General features: G+C 42.2%; 3 protein-coding genes across 14 annotated transcripts in view; 2 read left to right on the top strand and 1 right to left on the bottom strand.

Moving 5' to 3' along the window:
* Positions 1-3,346, top strand: part of sgip1a (SH3GL interacting endocytic adaptor 1a) — a 51,382-nt gene extending 48,036 nt beyond the window's left edge. For 10 of the 11 annotated variants that reach the window (XM_086223319.1, XM_086223322.1, XM_086223326.1 and 7 more), the window contains one exon: positions 124-3,345. In XM_086223319.1, coding sequence (XP_086079445.1) covers positions 124-146 — 23 coding nt within the window. In that variant the 3' untranslated portion in view covers positions 147-3,345. Of the gene's footprint in view, positions 1-123 lie in introns of all 11 variants that reach the window. The other variant, XM_086223320.1, reaches the window with a different exon arrangement.
* A 74-nt stretch (positions 3,347-3,420) lies between these two features.
* Positions 3,421-6,167, bottom strand: insl5a (insulin-like 5a). The gene is made up of 2 exons (XM_086223329.1): positions 5,926-6,167; positions 3,421-4,008 (listed from the first exon to the last, which is right to left on the bottom strand). Exons 1-2 carry the CDS (start codon positions 6,095-6,097, stop codon positions 3,863-3,865), a joined length of 318 nt encoding a protein of 105 aa, XP_086079455.1. The 5' UTR covers positions 6,098-6,167; the 3' UTR covers positions 3,421-3,862.
* Positions 6,168-10,301: 4,134 nt separating this feature from the next.
* On the top strand, positions 10,302-14,051 carry pars2 (prolyl-tRNA synthetase 2, mitochondrial). 2 transcript variants are annotated; one of them, XM_086225204.1, is made up of 4 exons: positions 10,302-10,428; positions 11,372-11,702; positions 12,341-12,586; positions 12,660-14,048. In XM_086225204.1, exons 2-4 carry the CDS (start codon positions 11,379-11,381, stop codon positions 13,539-13,541), a joined length of 1,452 nt encoding a protein of 483 aa, XP_086081330.1. In that variant the 5' UTR covers positions 10,302-10,428; positions 11,372-11,378; the 3' UTR covers positions 13,542-14,048. The 2 variants fall into 2 exon arrangements, with proteins under 2 accessions (XP_086081330.1, XP_086081329.1); XM_086225203.1 differs by lacking the exon at positions 10,302-10,428 and adding an exon at positions 10,510-10,651 and having other exon boundaries at positions 12,660-14,051.
* Positions 14,052-14,146: the final 95 nt, after the last annotated feature.

Below are 14,146 nucleotides of genomic sequence, written 5' to 3'. Positions count from 1 at the left end.
TATGAAAGTTGTATCTCCTGTTTTCATAACCTCCACTGTTCTCCTTATGGGCCCTCTAGTGTCTGTAGCAGCTCATCATCATAAACCATAACTAAAACAACATATTCTGTTCATGACTTTCAGGGAAATACCTGGCGGACAACTAACCCATGCTACCAGAGAACGGCACCGTTGAACAAAATAATGGCAGTGGACTGAGGTTGACCCCTGAGGACAGACTGACACCGGACAGACATGAACCTTTTCTGAACCCACACGACAGGTCCGCAGCCTACCCAACAGTATTGTATAACTTGCATATAGCATTGTGGAACTGTTTTAGGTCACGTAACTGTTGTATTTGTATTAATTTCATAACATCTGTATTGCTGCAGTTAGACACCTGGGTTCTTTCACCTCGTGAAGTCTGTGCCTCTGTCTCCATCCTCCACTGGTCATTGTGTGGTGATGTTTCACTGCAGCTGCCTGACCAGCCAGGTTCAACCTGACGCTACTCCAGATGAATACCAGTCTAGCAAAAGTTGGTTGTAAAATACATCAATAAATGAAATATTTGCAGCCACACGGCTCAAACTTTGACACATCTAAAGTTGGAATAGCTAAAGCAGAACAATTCTTAGTAAATTACCTGCCTCTCACGGCACATACGCAGGATCTTAGTACGAAAATTAATTCCTTTGCCAGGGCTTCAAGCCTGGGACAGCCGACCTCGATGTCTCGCCCTGAGCGCGTTTTATTTGTGCGTCTTTGTCCCTCAAGTAAATCCATGAAGCGATGCAGTTTGACACGTGCTGCTACAAGATGTCCCTTTGGTTCAAGTGATGCATGGAAATGAAACACAAGAACCACAAGTAGGCTCAAGGTTTCCCTTCATCATCTACAGGTACGACAGGGTCATAAGACTTAGCATCACTATAATTCCCTTTTAATCTGAATGCACTGATCAGTCAATCAAACTGTTGTTTTATGTCTCCGAAGTCGACAGCACGTGTTTTTAGCAGTTAGGCAGCTGCAATGATAAATCAATCTACTGGTGATAAAGTAAGAATAATGTGTTTTCCCCGTAAGAACAAAAGAACTATACAAAGTGTCATTTTAAAATCAATAATATATATAATATACAAATCTATATATATATATATATATATTATTAAAGGCCGTTTGGTGTTTTCCTTGTGTTGTCAAATAGCCTTTCTGTTGTCCCCAGGACAGCAGTGTTAGACTCCAGATTACATGACAGCATTCTATTTTTATTTATTGATGACATGATTTGTTGTATAAAACATGTGATTCTGTATATGAATAGAATTTGAATGGTATCACACAACTCAGAACCCTTAAAAAGTATAAATATTTTGAGTTTTTTTTTTCTGTGTAGTTGGGTAACCTGTGTACAGTATAAGGTATAATTTTTTTGAATTTATTTCAGATATAATTTTTTAATTCAAGTGCAACAGAAGATTTGAGCTATATATGGGTCGGGGAGGGTAATTTAAAGAAAATGATAAATATCTCTCTGGATGCTGTGTTATGCTTTGTGAAAGCAGTGTTAATGTAGAGTTAGTTCAACCATGGACGATGTCTGACAAATGCTTTTGGGAATACACTTATTCAGTTTCTTCCTGAAAGTTGGAGGAGAGAATACCACTCAATATGTCAGTTAGCTTAGCATAAAGACAAATTTGCCTAACATATTCTACCTTATTGTTTAATTCATACGTACGTTTTTACTGTTTTTTGTTTTTTTTGTATGCCAATGTGTTCAAGATGAAATGAGTGGTATCATTTTCTCATTTAACATTTGGAAAGAAATTGAATAATCACATTTTTCCCAACGGTCTGACTGTTCTTTTAGAGAAAGACAACAAACAGGTTTTTCCTCAACATCAGTGAAGATGTCTATGGCACCACCACTGGAACAGGATTTGTTTATTAGTACCAGCTTTTTTCCCTTTTCCTGTCACTGATTGGGATAAAAAGGAAGGAAAAACCCTGTGTTATTGATCCAGTATTATTCAATTCCAACATCTACCCAGTCATTCCTGAACTTGGGCCACGTGACACTTCTCACCATTTTCCTCTTCCCCGATCATCCGACCAGCCCTTGAATCCATGGCTTTATTTTGTAACAGTCTCTGTGAGATGACATGAGTTGAATGAGTTTGCTGAATGAGGTTATGTTGACCAAAATGTTGCTTTTTCCCCCCCATGTTAGTGTGTGTGTGTGTGTGTGTGTGTGTGTGTGTGTGTGTGTGTGTGTGTGTGTGTGTGTGTGCGTTTGCGCGTGTTTTATGTATGTATACCCCAGACAGCCAGTCCTTCAAATCTCTGTGAAGGAAAAATAAGCTGAATATTTTTAAAATGAATTAAAAAAAAAAGAAAAAGAAAAAATATTATATTGTTTAATGTGGGGGGCGGGGGGGCACTGTGCTGATGATACTCCTGAATGCTCTGATACTCAACATGAAGAACAAAAAGTGTGTGTGTCTGTGTGTGCGCGTTGTTGAAGCTCCCCGTACTGTGTGTCAACATTCTGCTAAATGCGACCAATCCTAGTCCACTAAGAGCTGTGGCAGAAGCATCTTTAGCTGGGTTTAGGGCAACAAAACAACCAGCCTCACATCAGTATTCTTGTTCAATGGTATAGAGTCCTTTTGATTGGTCAGTGTGTTATTAGCTTAACTTGCCTTTGAGAAAAAAAATCAAAACAATCTGTGCTGTGTGGTTAAGATCTTCTCTACCGCACAGATCTAGGAATGAGGTTACATTCAATACGTTGGTGTGAGGTGATGATTGGTGCCATTTAGCTCATGTATCAGTTTGGTAAGATTTCCTGTCAGTCTGCCTGACTGGACGAATCAACGTGCCTGACAGGAAGTTGTTACCCTCTGGGTGAATCAGTGCAACAGTCACTACAGCATTATCTACAGAGGCCCACCACACACTTTCCCATCATGCAGTGGTTTTAAAGCACTGCTACCACAGTCTTTCAGCTGGAAAGGAGAAAAAAAAGCATCTTTTACTATAAAAATAGAACAAAATGTTTCATCCCCTGTGGTGAATTTATCCTGCAGTATTGCATGTGGAGCATGCAGATAACGGTGCGGCGTCTGTCGATGGTAGATAGTACTGAAATGACGTGTTGTGCTGAGATGTCGCTTACCTGTATTGATGTTGAGAAGAGCAGGGAGTGTGTTTGTGTGCTATAAGCCCGAATGCTTTTGGTTCTGTACCGTTAACCTCGAACACATGTGCAAGCTCTTTGTACAGTACATAACAATGCTAAGATGACCTTAGTTTGCTTCTTTCCAAAACCAATAAAAGTTATAACTGGATGACTGTGTTTCTAGTTTTCTCAGTATATTTTGTATTATCCAAAAAAGTTCAGTAATTTACTCCTCACAGAAGGTAGAAGTCCTGCACAAGAACTTTTATTTGACAAAGTGAAATTAGAGAAGATAGCTAAAAAAAACAACAACAACAACATAAAAGCAAACATTGACATTCCTGTGGATACTTCAGGACGTAATTATCCCAGGTTTAGAGGCGTTTTATTTCCTGATATAGAATTTAAGGAACTGCTGCACCCTTAAATCCCATCCCTGAGTTCATTGACATCAGCTGATGTATTCATATTATCATTGAGAATATTGATATAGTTGCTCACATCTTCCATCTCAATTTTAGAAACCTAGCTGTTTAAATAAATCTTTACAAATCAGTTACAGTAATGACTACTACAGTTCACACAGTGATTATATGGTCTTAAGCGTCGTGATTGAAATTTGGCTTCTTGCAAGGCAGGTTGGAAGAGTCATTTTGGTCACTTGGAGAACTTGAGGAGAGCAAAGAGTGGTCATCCTCAGCAGAGGAAAGTTAGGTCGCTCTTCCTGCAGCCCACCTGGCAGCACACAGTGGTCAGTATGTTGTTAATGTCCCGTCTGGTAAACTCGGAACCTGCGCTGCTGCTCTGACTCTCCAAGCTGCTCTCCTCTCCAGTAGGCAGACCTGCAGCAACACAAGAATCACTCTGGCATCATTAAAGGTGTCCAGTAACCTCCACACTAAAGCCTTGTCCGATCCCATCGAAGAGAATTTATAGTCAATGATACATTATGGGGCAGCACGGTGATGCAGTGGTCAGCACTGTCGCCTCACAGCAAGAAGGTTCCAGGTTCCAGTCCCGGCTCCATCACAGGATCTTTCTGTGTGAGTCTCCATGTTCTCCCTGTTCCTGTGTGGGTTCTCTCTGGTACTCCAGCTTCCTCCCACAGTCCAAAGACATCAAGAGGGGACGAGGCTGATTGATACTCTAAATTGACTGTAGGTGTGACTGTGAGTGTGAATGGTTGTCTGTCTCTATGTGTTGGCCCTGTGATGGACTGGTGACCTGTCCAGGGTGAACCCTGCCTCTCGCCTGAAGGCCGCTGGGATAGGCTCCAGCCCCCCGTGACACTTAACAAGATAAGCAGTAGAAAATGTACAGTACATTATGGTTTCACTTCCATTCACATATCTAACAAAACATTTGTTTTTCCCTACCTCCATAAGGAAAGAAATGCATGCAACGTGCTGTGTTGTGCTCTGTTAGGTGGGAATTTTGCCTAATGGCTCCGATTGTATTTTGTGGAGTAGCAATATCAAGCCGATACCAGCACCAAATATGGAATCAGCTAAAATGAAAATGACCGCAGGTCTCAGTGTATTAGCAGTTGGATGATGGATGAACCACTATTTTCAGATCAGGTTTGTTTAATTGAGCTCCATGTTTCCATTAAATAAGGAAACTCTAAATGACTGAACAGATTAACGTTGTGCTATTTGTCTTCCGCAGTGTCACTTTACTCTTTCTAATCAGTGCTGCTGATAGGCTAACTGGGTTTGTTTGTCTGTGACGGACAGAGAGGCCGCGTCTGCCCCAGGGACAGACTGCTGCAGTACTTAATCATGATGTGTGGGCTCCTCTAGCATAATAAGGTAGAGCAGCTGACAACATGTCCCCGAGCCAGAGCACCTGTCTGCCTGCACACCCACTGCACATACTTAATAGAATATACTGAATACAGTGCAAGGACGGTCTCTGTCTTTGGCTGAATGTTGCTTGAGTACATTGACACTCATGGTGGGAACGATGGCAACCGTTAGTTTTTTTTTTAGTTTTTTTTGCTTTCCTCTTTCCTTCTACGTTGCTTTTAATCCACCAAATTCAAGATAAGCGTATGGTGAGAAACATGGAAAGGTAAAAGAACAATTTATTATCCCTTGTGACATGTCGTAATAAGAAGAGAATGGGTGTGAAGAATAAATGAATGATGGCAGCATTTCATTTAGCTGCTTCAGTTTCAGGGTGTAAAGAATGGAGCCTTCATTCAAACCTGCCACATCAAAATGTCTGCATGATAAAGGAGTCATCTTTTGCAGAAAGCACACAAAACAGCCTCCGCCAAGGACGGACACAGAGTGCAAATAGTTTTAATTCCAAGACACGTGTTGTTGCTTTTTCCACAGGAACGCGAGCGAGACATCACCTGATATCTCCTGGGTCTTTTTCTCAGAGTGCAACTCTCCTTTGAAAAACCGGTTTGAGGGAATAGTGGAACATGTGGGATGAGGTAGATTATAACTGGAACACTAGATAGAGGATAGTATCTTTCTCTCAAAATTGGGGTTAATTACCAGTTGAAAGTGTTCCCTCAAATGTCTTTAAGAGGCCAACATTTGATGGACAGAAAGGGGACAAAGTGATTAAAACTCACTGAAATCAATTTTGACAAGTATTCGTATCCCCTTGTTACACACTAGTACCTCTATTTCTAAGCGTGATGCATGCTTGACAAAGTCCAACAAAGATTGTTATCCTATTCTCCACGATACGATTTGATCTCACTATGAGGAGTGTTAGGAGAGTAATAGAAATAGTCTCACCATCCATGTCTGAGTCTCTGAGGAACCTCCTCCAGCGGGAGCCTCCGCAGGTGTAGACGACGGCCCTCAGGAACTCTCGACCACACAGCTTCACTGCCTTCACCTCAGCTCTCACCTGAGCCACACTCACCGCTGCACATAACAGCAGAGGCAGAAGGACCAGGGCGCGCATTCTGGATCCCTCTGGGTTCTAGTGGATCTCTCTGTTGATCAGCTTTCCAAACTCTCAGCAGAGGTTTGATGATATCTAGTCAGCGAGGCTGCAGCACCAAGGACTTGTAGTTGATCCAGTGTTCTCTTCATTATATAGTATCCATCTTCCAGTTCCTCAGTGTTCTCCGCCTCCCTCTGACTGGCTTTTAGCCCATCCCAATCACACACACACACACACACACCCTACTGTTATCACAATACTTCTTGATAGTCATGCCCTTTTATGTTTCCGGTCTTTTCCTCTTCACAATTTTGAGGAGAAGGGATTGTCATCCCTTAACTGACAGTCCCATTAGATGAGGGCAAGCCTCTCAAAGTGCCGGTGATGGCTGTGATGGCTAATGAACTGATTCCCCCTGCAGTCAGACAGATGTTTCATCTGTTTATTACTCTGATAGCCTGCCTCTCGTCTGCTTTACTGCACGTTGGGCCATATGAGAGGAAACCAGTCATGTTGACAGTCCATCATCTGGCTCATTATGGAGCGGTGAGACGCTCAGCGTGACATTACACTTCCATCATTAACACTGGAGGTCCCACTTAGGATCTCCGTGAACTCATATAATGTTTAGTCACACATGCTGCATGCTAGTAGAAAACAGAGGCCCGTATTTTTGATGGAGGGAACTATAATAGGGACTTTATTCACCTTTTTTTTTCCCCCTGTGTATTTTAACTTGTAATAAAGTATTAACTGAAGTTTGTACACCGATGTTGATGCTGCCTGGTGGAGCCAAATCAAAAAACCCACGCTAACAAGTGTTTTCCTTTTAGACTGAATTAAAAAGCTTGAAGGAATCATGAATTACCATTACATTACAACAAATTAACACCCTTTCCACAAGAAGACTGCTGCACATTCCAGAGATTTTGCATCATGAGGGAGATTTTATCAAAGCCCAGAATACATCAGCTCATCCCATGAATCCACCACTTTGTTAAATCGAACTGCAGATCGTTTCTGGTGGCAGTCGTTGTCATTTGAGAGACAAAGTGGTCAACTTCAGGCTTTGTGGGAGGCGGTGACCGCGTCCGACTAATAACAGCACCTCTGTCAGTAAAATAACAAGCTTTTGCGTGGAGGTTCAGTCTTGGTCTTGGAAAAGTTCATCTGAGAGATTTCATTCAAATTACAGCGTATTCAGGAGGGTGGTGCATTAAAATCATCACAGCCGCATATCTTGCCCCCACCCCCACACACACGCACAATACTATATTGATATTACAACCCCCATTGTATTGATGTGTACAAATTTCCTGTGTTACTGCACAGCTCGTTGTTTCCTGACACCTCCATATAGAATGTGTGTGTGTGTGTGTGTGTGTGTGTCTGATGAGCTGTGTGTGTCAATGTGCTCCAACCTCTTCACAATGATGTCAGTTTTGTTTGGCAGCCCTGATTACTGAGTCACAGACCACATGATGATGATGATGATGATGGCGACGATGCTAACGACCTAAAAGGACCCTAAATCAACCAAGGTGAGTGACATGATGTTGTCGACTGAGAAAGACAAAACAAACTGGAACATTCGTGAGGATTTTAACGACAGAGATGTGACAGTTGTGTTGCTGTGGCAGTAAAACAACTGTTTCCCTCCATCACGACGGTCGACACCATCATGTTTGTATTTCTGTATTTTTCATACGGAGGTTTTACTCTATACACCCGCAGATGCAGTTACGCGGCCAAGAGTATGTGAGTGCCCTCTAAACTTAAGTGTGTTTGTGTTTTGGCCTGTAAGCGTGTGAAACCAAAATATCAAGGATTTTTCAGTTTTAAATGTGTTCCTGTAGAGAATTGTCCCAGAAAACCTTGACTGTAAAAGAATAAACCCTGAATCTCTCAATCTAATGTAAAACCAACAGGCCAATGTGATGTTTGCAGATAAAATCAACTCTAATGGGATTGTTGGTATCTCCAGGAGACCATCGGTCGCCCATTACAGCACGAACCACGAGCTAAGTGAATAAAATGGGCACAAACCTAAATGGCTTGAAAACGCTATCATGTGTCTTCAGTGTACCTGCAGCCGTCCTCCACATTTGTGAGCCACTGTTAGTGTGTTTACCGTGTGAGCTCACCACCAGGTATCATTGACTGAATGGAGGATTAATGGTTGAAAATTGCTGGCATAAAATGCTATAAAAGGCAGCAAAGGTGCATTTACACGGACTGAGTCCCGGTGTCGTGTCAACAAAAGGCGGAGATCCCATTCGATAGAAAAGTACGTTCAATAAAGAGTCGTCAATTCTTCCGCAGCAGCTCAGACTAACAGCTGATGATTTGGGTTTGCTGTGTTTTGTTGGAATAATTCGAATATTTGATCTTTTACTGTACTTTTCACAGCAAGGTTTTGATGGTGACCTTTTCTAGAGTGTATATCCCTTACCAGACTGTAGACTATATATATATATATATATATATAACTGAACAACAGGTTTTCTCCATTCCAAGTGTAACACGGGACCTAAACAAACAAGCTACAAAATGCAAAAAATTCTTCAAATTTCTTTAAAAGCCACTTGTTATGAAACATGAATGAATTTCACGCTTTTTTCTTGATGGTTGGGGCTGCGCAGTTCGTAAAAATGAAATCAGAATCACAATGTAGGTCACAGGAAGTTGCAATATTAAAGACTAAATGTGTGTCAAAATACCGTTTTAATTCAAATATTCTGGCACAGCGGATGTCCTGAAGAACCCCCCCCCCCCCACACACACACACACACACACACACACAAAATCTCCCCTTTTCAATGAAAATCCATGTAAAAGATTATTTCCACTTTGATATTGCAAACCACAACTCAGAGGCAGCATCAGTCAGAATAATCAGTTCGTTTTTTCTTTAATTGTGCAGCCCTGTTAATAATCAATGAAAATATTGATCTGTTTTGTGTGTGTGTGTGTGTGTGGGGGGGGGGGGGGTTGCTCTAATGGGATTCAGATCACTTTCCCTTTTATTTTATATTTGATGGGATTTTGTAATCCCATCAACCTTAAAGCTCCAAAATGAATGTGAGTGGTAAAATTATGCACGCTGATTGAACAGAACTACGCATGGAATTACACTTCTCGTTCTAATTTCTGCTCTAAGCTGGAGAACGTCTGACATGTCACCCGTCTTTCCTCTTCTGGGTGACAAAATGCGGTCAGAGATGCTCTGATGGAACAGCGCCAACGTGGTTATGTAAAGTGGAAATGTGCCGTTCCATTTTTTTTATTTCTCTTCACATCTAAGTCAACACAGTGATGGCTCTGTGAGGACGTCACGTCACGTTGATGCTTAATGACTCAGTAAAGAGGCCGTTGAGTCCAGCTTTCCTTCAAAGCACATCCTGTCCACATCCCAGGTTTGATTTCTCCCTGGAATTTGTGCGTTCTATAATTTACGCTCGATTTAGATTTTTCAAATTAACGTCACCTCTTTTAAGGTCATTTTGAGAGGCTATGATTTGTGCGGCTATTGCTACACACGGAGGTCTTCTTAATTCTTTGTGTTATTTTATTCATCCCATACATTTATTTTTATTTCTTTATCAACACAGTGACGAAGGTATCAAGAAATAGCATACACACTGTTGTTGAGTTTATACTAGGCACTGTTACACTATGACAAAGGGATCCGCACACATACTTTGCATTTTACAACAAAGCAAAATAACATTTAATCTGAGCAGTTACAACACGAGCAAAGGGCAGAAAGTAAAAAACAAAATGAGAACATCAACACATCGCTGGATAAATCACCTCACAACAGGGTTACGAACTGAAGCCCTAGCAAGGTTTTTAGCATGAAGGAAAAAAAGCTTTCAAACGTCCAAAATGTTTGAAAAGGAAAATCAGAATAACTGACCATGAATGTATTTTCTTTCTTATAAGGAAAGGGTGCCAGCACAAACTAGAAAATTCCTAAAGAAATTCCACAATCACATCTGTAAAACTGGAAAAAAAAGAAAAAAAAACTTAGTGTTTCGTTTCTTGGACTTTGACATTTTAAAATGAGCAATAACTATTTGTTTTTGTTTACAAATGATCAAAAGGTACATGAACCAATTCTCACATTACTCTAAAAAGAAAAAAAAAACAGCAAAACCACCTGCTTCTGCGTCTTTACTCCTCCATGCCTCTAGGTGGCGATGTGATGTAACAAGCCAGAACCATGGCACGGTGAGGGACTTCCATTTTTTTAGCAGTTTCAAAACTAATTACACACTTAACTCTTCGCTGGTCTTTAGTCACACGGTCTACTGGGCAGAGACGAACATAAAGCGGTGGTGCTTCAAGTGAGTCAGACGGTTTTTCCCTTGAAGACGTAACGTTACTTTGTTGTGTGCCAGTTGAGAAAACTAACCTTGGCTAGCTAAACTGCTGGGTGCTAACTTGAAGTGAGCTAACCTGTCTCGACTGCCCATCAGGACGGATGTCGGGACGCGCGTGTCCACACTGTCTCTGTTGTGATGTTACATTTGCAAGCCAAGTTAAAGAATCGCTGCAGTTATTCATTGCGTATGTGTTGAATTCCTACAGATAATTACGACCTTGACCTCGCCGTTTTACCAACTTAGCCTGTATGCCTGTATTACACCTGCACGATGCAATACGCTTTTTCAGTTTTTTGTGGGCACTGACAGAAATGTATTGACCGTTGGTATGAATGTGAGCGTGAATGGTTGTTCGTCTCTGTATGTTGGCCCTGCGATGGACTGGCGACCTGTCCAGGGTGAACCCCGCCTCTCGCCCGTAGACTCTGGGATAGGCTCCATCCCCCCCGCGACCCTTAATAGAAAGGAATAAGCGGAAGACGATGAATGAATGAAAGCATGACATAAATGTAATGTTTCTATATTTACGAGGTATTTAAAGAGCATTGTTATTCTTACCAAGTTATTGGAGACTCTTCTCTGTGCTTTTTATACCACTGTTACTTTATGAATTTTCCAACAGTATCAATCAATTACGTTCTTTTCCATCATTAAACTTGCCAGACCACAGTGTTTGGCAGAGCTTTCCGAATTTATTTACATGAAATTGAACAAGTTGGGTATTGAAGTGAGCAGTGATCGCATGACTTACTGTGTAGAGAGCCCTTCTTTGTCAGTAAGTCAGACCTCAGTGGTCCTACTCAAATCTGAAATTATCAAAGTACCTCAAATTTGAATTAAAATGGAGCTTGTGAAATAAACATGGGTATGACAGACTGACTTGTCTTGTATATTTCTGATCCAGATCGACCATGAAGCCTGTAATGCATCAGGTTTGGCAGAAAGTCTTCCAACGTCTCCCCAGAACCTCACTGCTTCCCCGGAGGAACCATTCTGGCTGTGCGGAGCACGCCACGGCTCCTGGCTCTTCAAACCCCAGACAAATCAAACCCTCGCTCTTGGTGTCCCGCATCTACCAGCCCTCAAACCTGCGTGATGTCGGGCTGGAGAGCCGTCTTCCAGGGGAAATGACCTGTAGGAGCCAGAAGCTCATGCAGCAGGCTGGACTCATCCATCCCTCCAGCTCAGGCTGCTACTACTGTCTACCTGCCACTGTCCGCTCCATGGAGAAGCTGGTGAGATAATGATCTTGCATCAGTCACTTTGTTGTGCCATTTTTATGGTGAATGATCAAAATCTCAGTCAGAAGGTTCCAGGTTTGAGCCCTGCCTGGAGCACAGGATCTTTCTGTGTGGAGTCTCCATGTTCTCCCTGTTCCTGTGTGGGTTCTCTCTGGTACTCCAGCTTCCTCCCACAGTCCAAAGACATCAAGAGGGGACGAGGCTGATTGATACTCTAAATTGACCGTAGGTGTGACTGTGAGTGTGAATGGTTGTCTGTCTCTATGTGTTGGCCCTGTGATGGACTGATGACCTGTCCAGGGTGAACCCCGCCTCTCGCCTGAAAGCTGCTGGGATAGTATATATATATATATATATATATATATATATATATATATATATATATATATATATATATATATATATATATATATATATATATATATATATATATATACAATCTGCATACGAGGGGAACATACGATGCCAATAAGAAAATTTCCCCTCTCAGTTTCATACCATCTGACTCTACAGTCTTAGGACTTCCAAACTCCTGGTTTTGTGCCTTTGCATTCGAACACATTTGTAATCAACAAAAAAAAGGAATAAGAGCTCATCTTTCAATTTGAGTTCTTGCCATCTTTAATCAACAGGTGAGAGTAATTGACCAAGAGATGCAGGATATCGGCGGCCAGAAGCTGGATATGCCCAGTTTGTGCTCGGCTGATCTTTGGAAAACCAGTGGACGCTGGGACTTGATGGGAAAGGAACTGTTCCGTCTGAAAGATCGGCATGGTGCTGACTACTGCTTGGGTCCCACCCACGAGGAGGTGGTGACAACTCTGGTGGCTCACCAGAGCACCCTCTCCCACAGACAGCTCCCGCTGCTTCTCTACCAGGTAAATACCAACAGCTGGCTTTACTTGTAATAACGCTACAGTTTTACTTCATGATTTCTTTGTTTTAAAACAGATCACTCGCAAATTTAGAGATGAGCCAAATCCGAAGTTCGGTCTTCTGCGGGGGAGGGAGTTCTACATGAAGGACATGTATTCGTTTGATGTCAGTGAGGAAGCTGCTTACCAGACCTATGAATCTGTGTGCCAAGCATACCACAGGGTCTTCACCCGACTGGGCCTGCGTTGCCACCAAGTGCAGGCAGACACAGGAAACATTGGTGGTAAACTCTCCCATGAGTTCCAGCTGCCAGCAGACATTGGTGAGGACAGGCTGCTGGTGTGTGGGAGCTGTTCTTTCTCCGCCAATGTAGAGACCATGCCATCTGGCAGAACTGACTGCCCTCTCTGCAAAACCGGCACTCTGGTCGAGTGCAAGGGAATAGAGGTGGGCCACACCTTTTACCTGGGCAAAAAGTACTCTGACATATTCAATGCCAACTTCATTACAGCTCAAGCCAAGCCTATGGTTGCAGAGATGGGCTGCTTTGGTCTTGGTGTGACCCGTATTCTTGCTGCAGCCATTGAGGTGATGTCAACAGATGAAAGTATCCGCTGGCCAGGGCTTCTTGCCCCCTACCAGGTTTGTGTTTTACCTCCTAAGAAGGGCAGTAAGGCGGATGAGGCGTCAGGCTTGGCAACAGAGCTGTTTCACACTCTGGGAGAGACTCTGCCTAATCTGAGAGGTGAAGTGATTCTTGATGACCGAACACAGATGACCATTGGTAAGAGGATGAAGGACGCCAGCAGGCTGGGACACCCATATGTTGTCGTGGTAGGACAGTCTGCTCTGGAGGCCACGCCCAGGTTTGAGGTGACCTGCCAGCAAACAAATGAGACAATGTTTCTAAGTACAGATGGACTCTTAGATCTTCTGGGAAGAGTGGAAACCGTGTGACAACCAACTCTGAAGGTGTAACTATTGCATTTTATGTTAGTGAGTGCAAAGTGTTCATCAAGATGTCAGTGAGGTGGTGGGAAAGAGCCTTGTATATTTCTGTGTCATGTCAGTGAGGACTTGGTTGGACTTTGATTTAAAATATGGAACGTTATTTATTTGATTGATGACATAAAATTACTGACACAACTGAAGCTCGACTCCAGGCCTCACTGTTAGTTTTTATCAAACAATCCATAAAAACATACCTTGATCGATTAAATATTTCATCACCCTACGTAGACTGTGTCTGAGTAGTTTGTGATAACTACTCAAATGTTAACTAAGCATTTTTAATTTTAATTATAGGGTTGCTTATTAATGAAGTTCATTCATTCATTCGAGACACCACATCCATGCCACACACTGCGCCAACATCCTACCAGAACCAGAGTTTATGCTTCATTCTGATAATCTTGTTTTCAATGAATTAAAGCAGGTTGTTAGTGTGCTACTGTTATAATCGGAGCAAAACGTTGTTGTTCTACCTTTTTGTTACCACACTCCAGTCTCCACAAGTGACTATACGGCGTCAGTTTTCCAAGGAAAAGAGTCCTCATATTGAA

The sequence above is a fragment of the Aulostomus chinensis genome, chromosome 14 (assembly GCF_037954235.1).
Source record: "Aulostomus chinensis isolate RoL2024-O1b breed Wild chromosome 14, RoL_Achi_v1.0, whole genome shotgun sequence".
Lineage (NCBI taxonomy): Eukaryota > Metazoa > Chordata > Actinopteri > Syngnathiformes > Aulostomidae > Aulostomus > Aulostomus chinensis.
Note: the sequence above shows the minus strand (reverse complement) of the source record. Positions and strands in the feature narration are given on the sequence as shown.

Excerpts from the sequence above, each read along its gene's own strand:
- insl5a (XM_086223329.1), bottom strand. The coding sequence starts at position 6,097 with ATGCGCGCCCTGGTCCTTCTGCCTCTGCTGTTATGTGCAGCGGTGAGT. Across the intron at positions 4,009-5,925 it reads CAGAGACTCAGACATGGATG|GTCTGCCTACTGGAGAGGAG; the intron begins GTGAGACTATTT and ends GTGTTGCTGCAG.
- pars2 (XM_086225203.1), top strand. The coding sequence starts at position 10,566 with ATGTCGGGACGCGCGTGTCCACACTGTCTCTGTTGTGATGTTACATTT. Across the intron at positions 10,652-11,371 it reads TCGCTGCAGTTATTCATTGC|ATCGACCATGAAGCCTGTAA; the intron begins GTATGTGTTGAA and ends TTTCTGATCCAG. Across the intron at positions 12,587-12,659 it reads TCCCGCTGCTTCTCTACCAG|ATCACTCGCAAATTTAGAGA; the intron begins GTAAATACCAAC and ends GTTTTAAAACAG.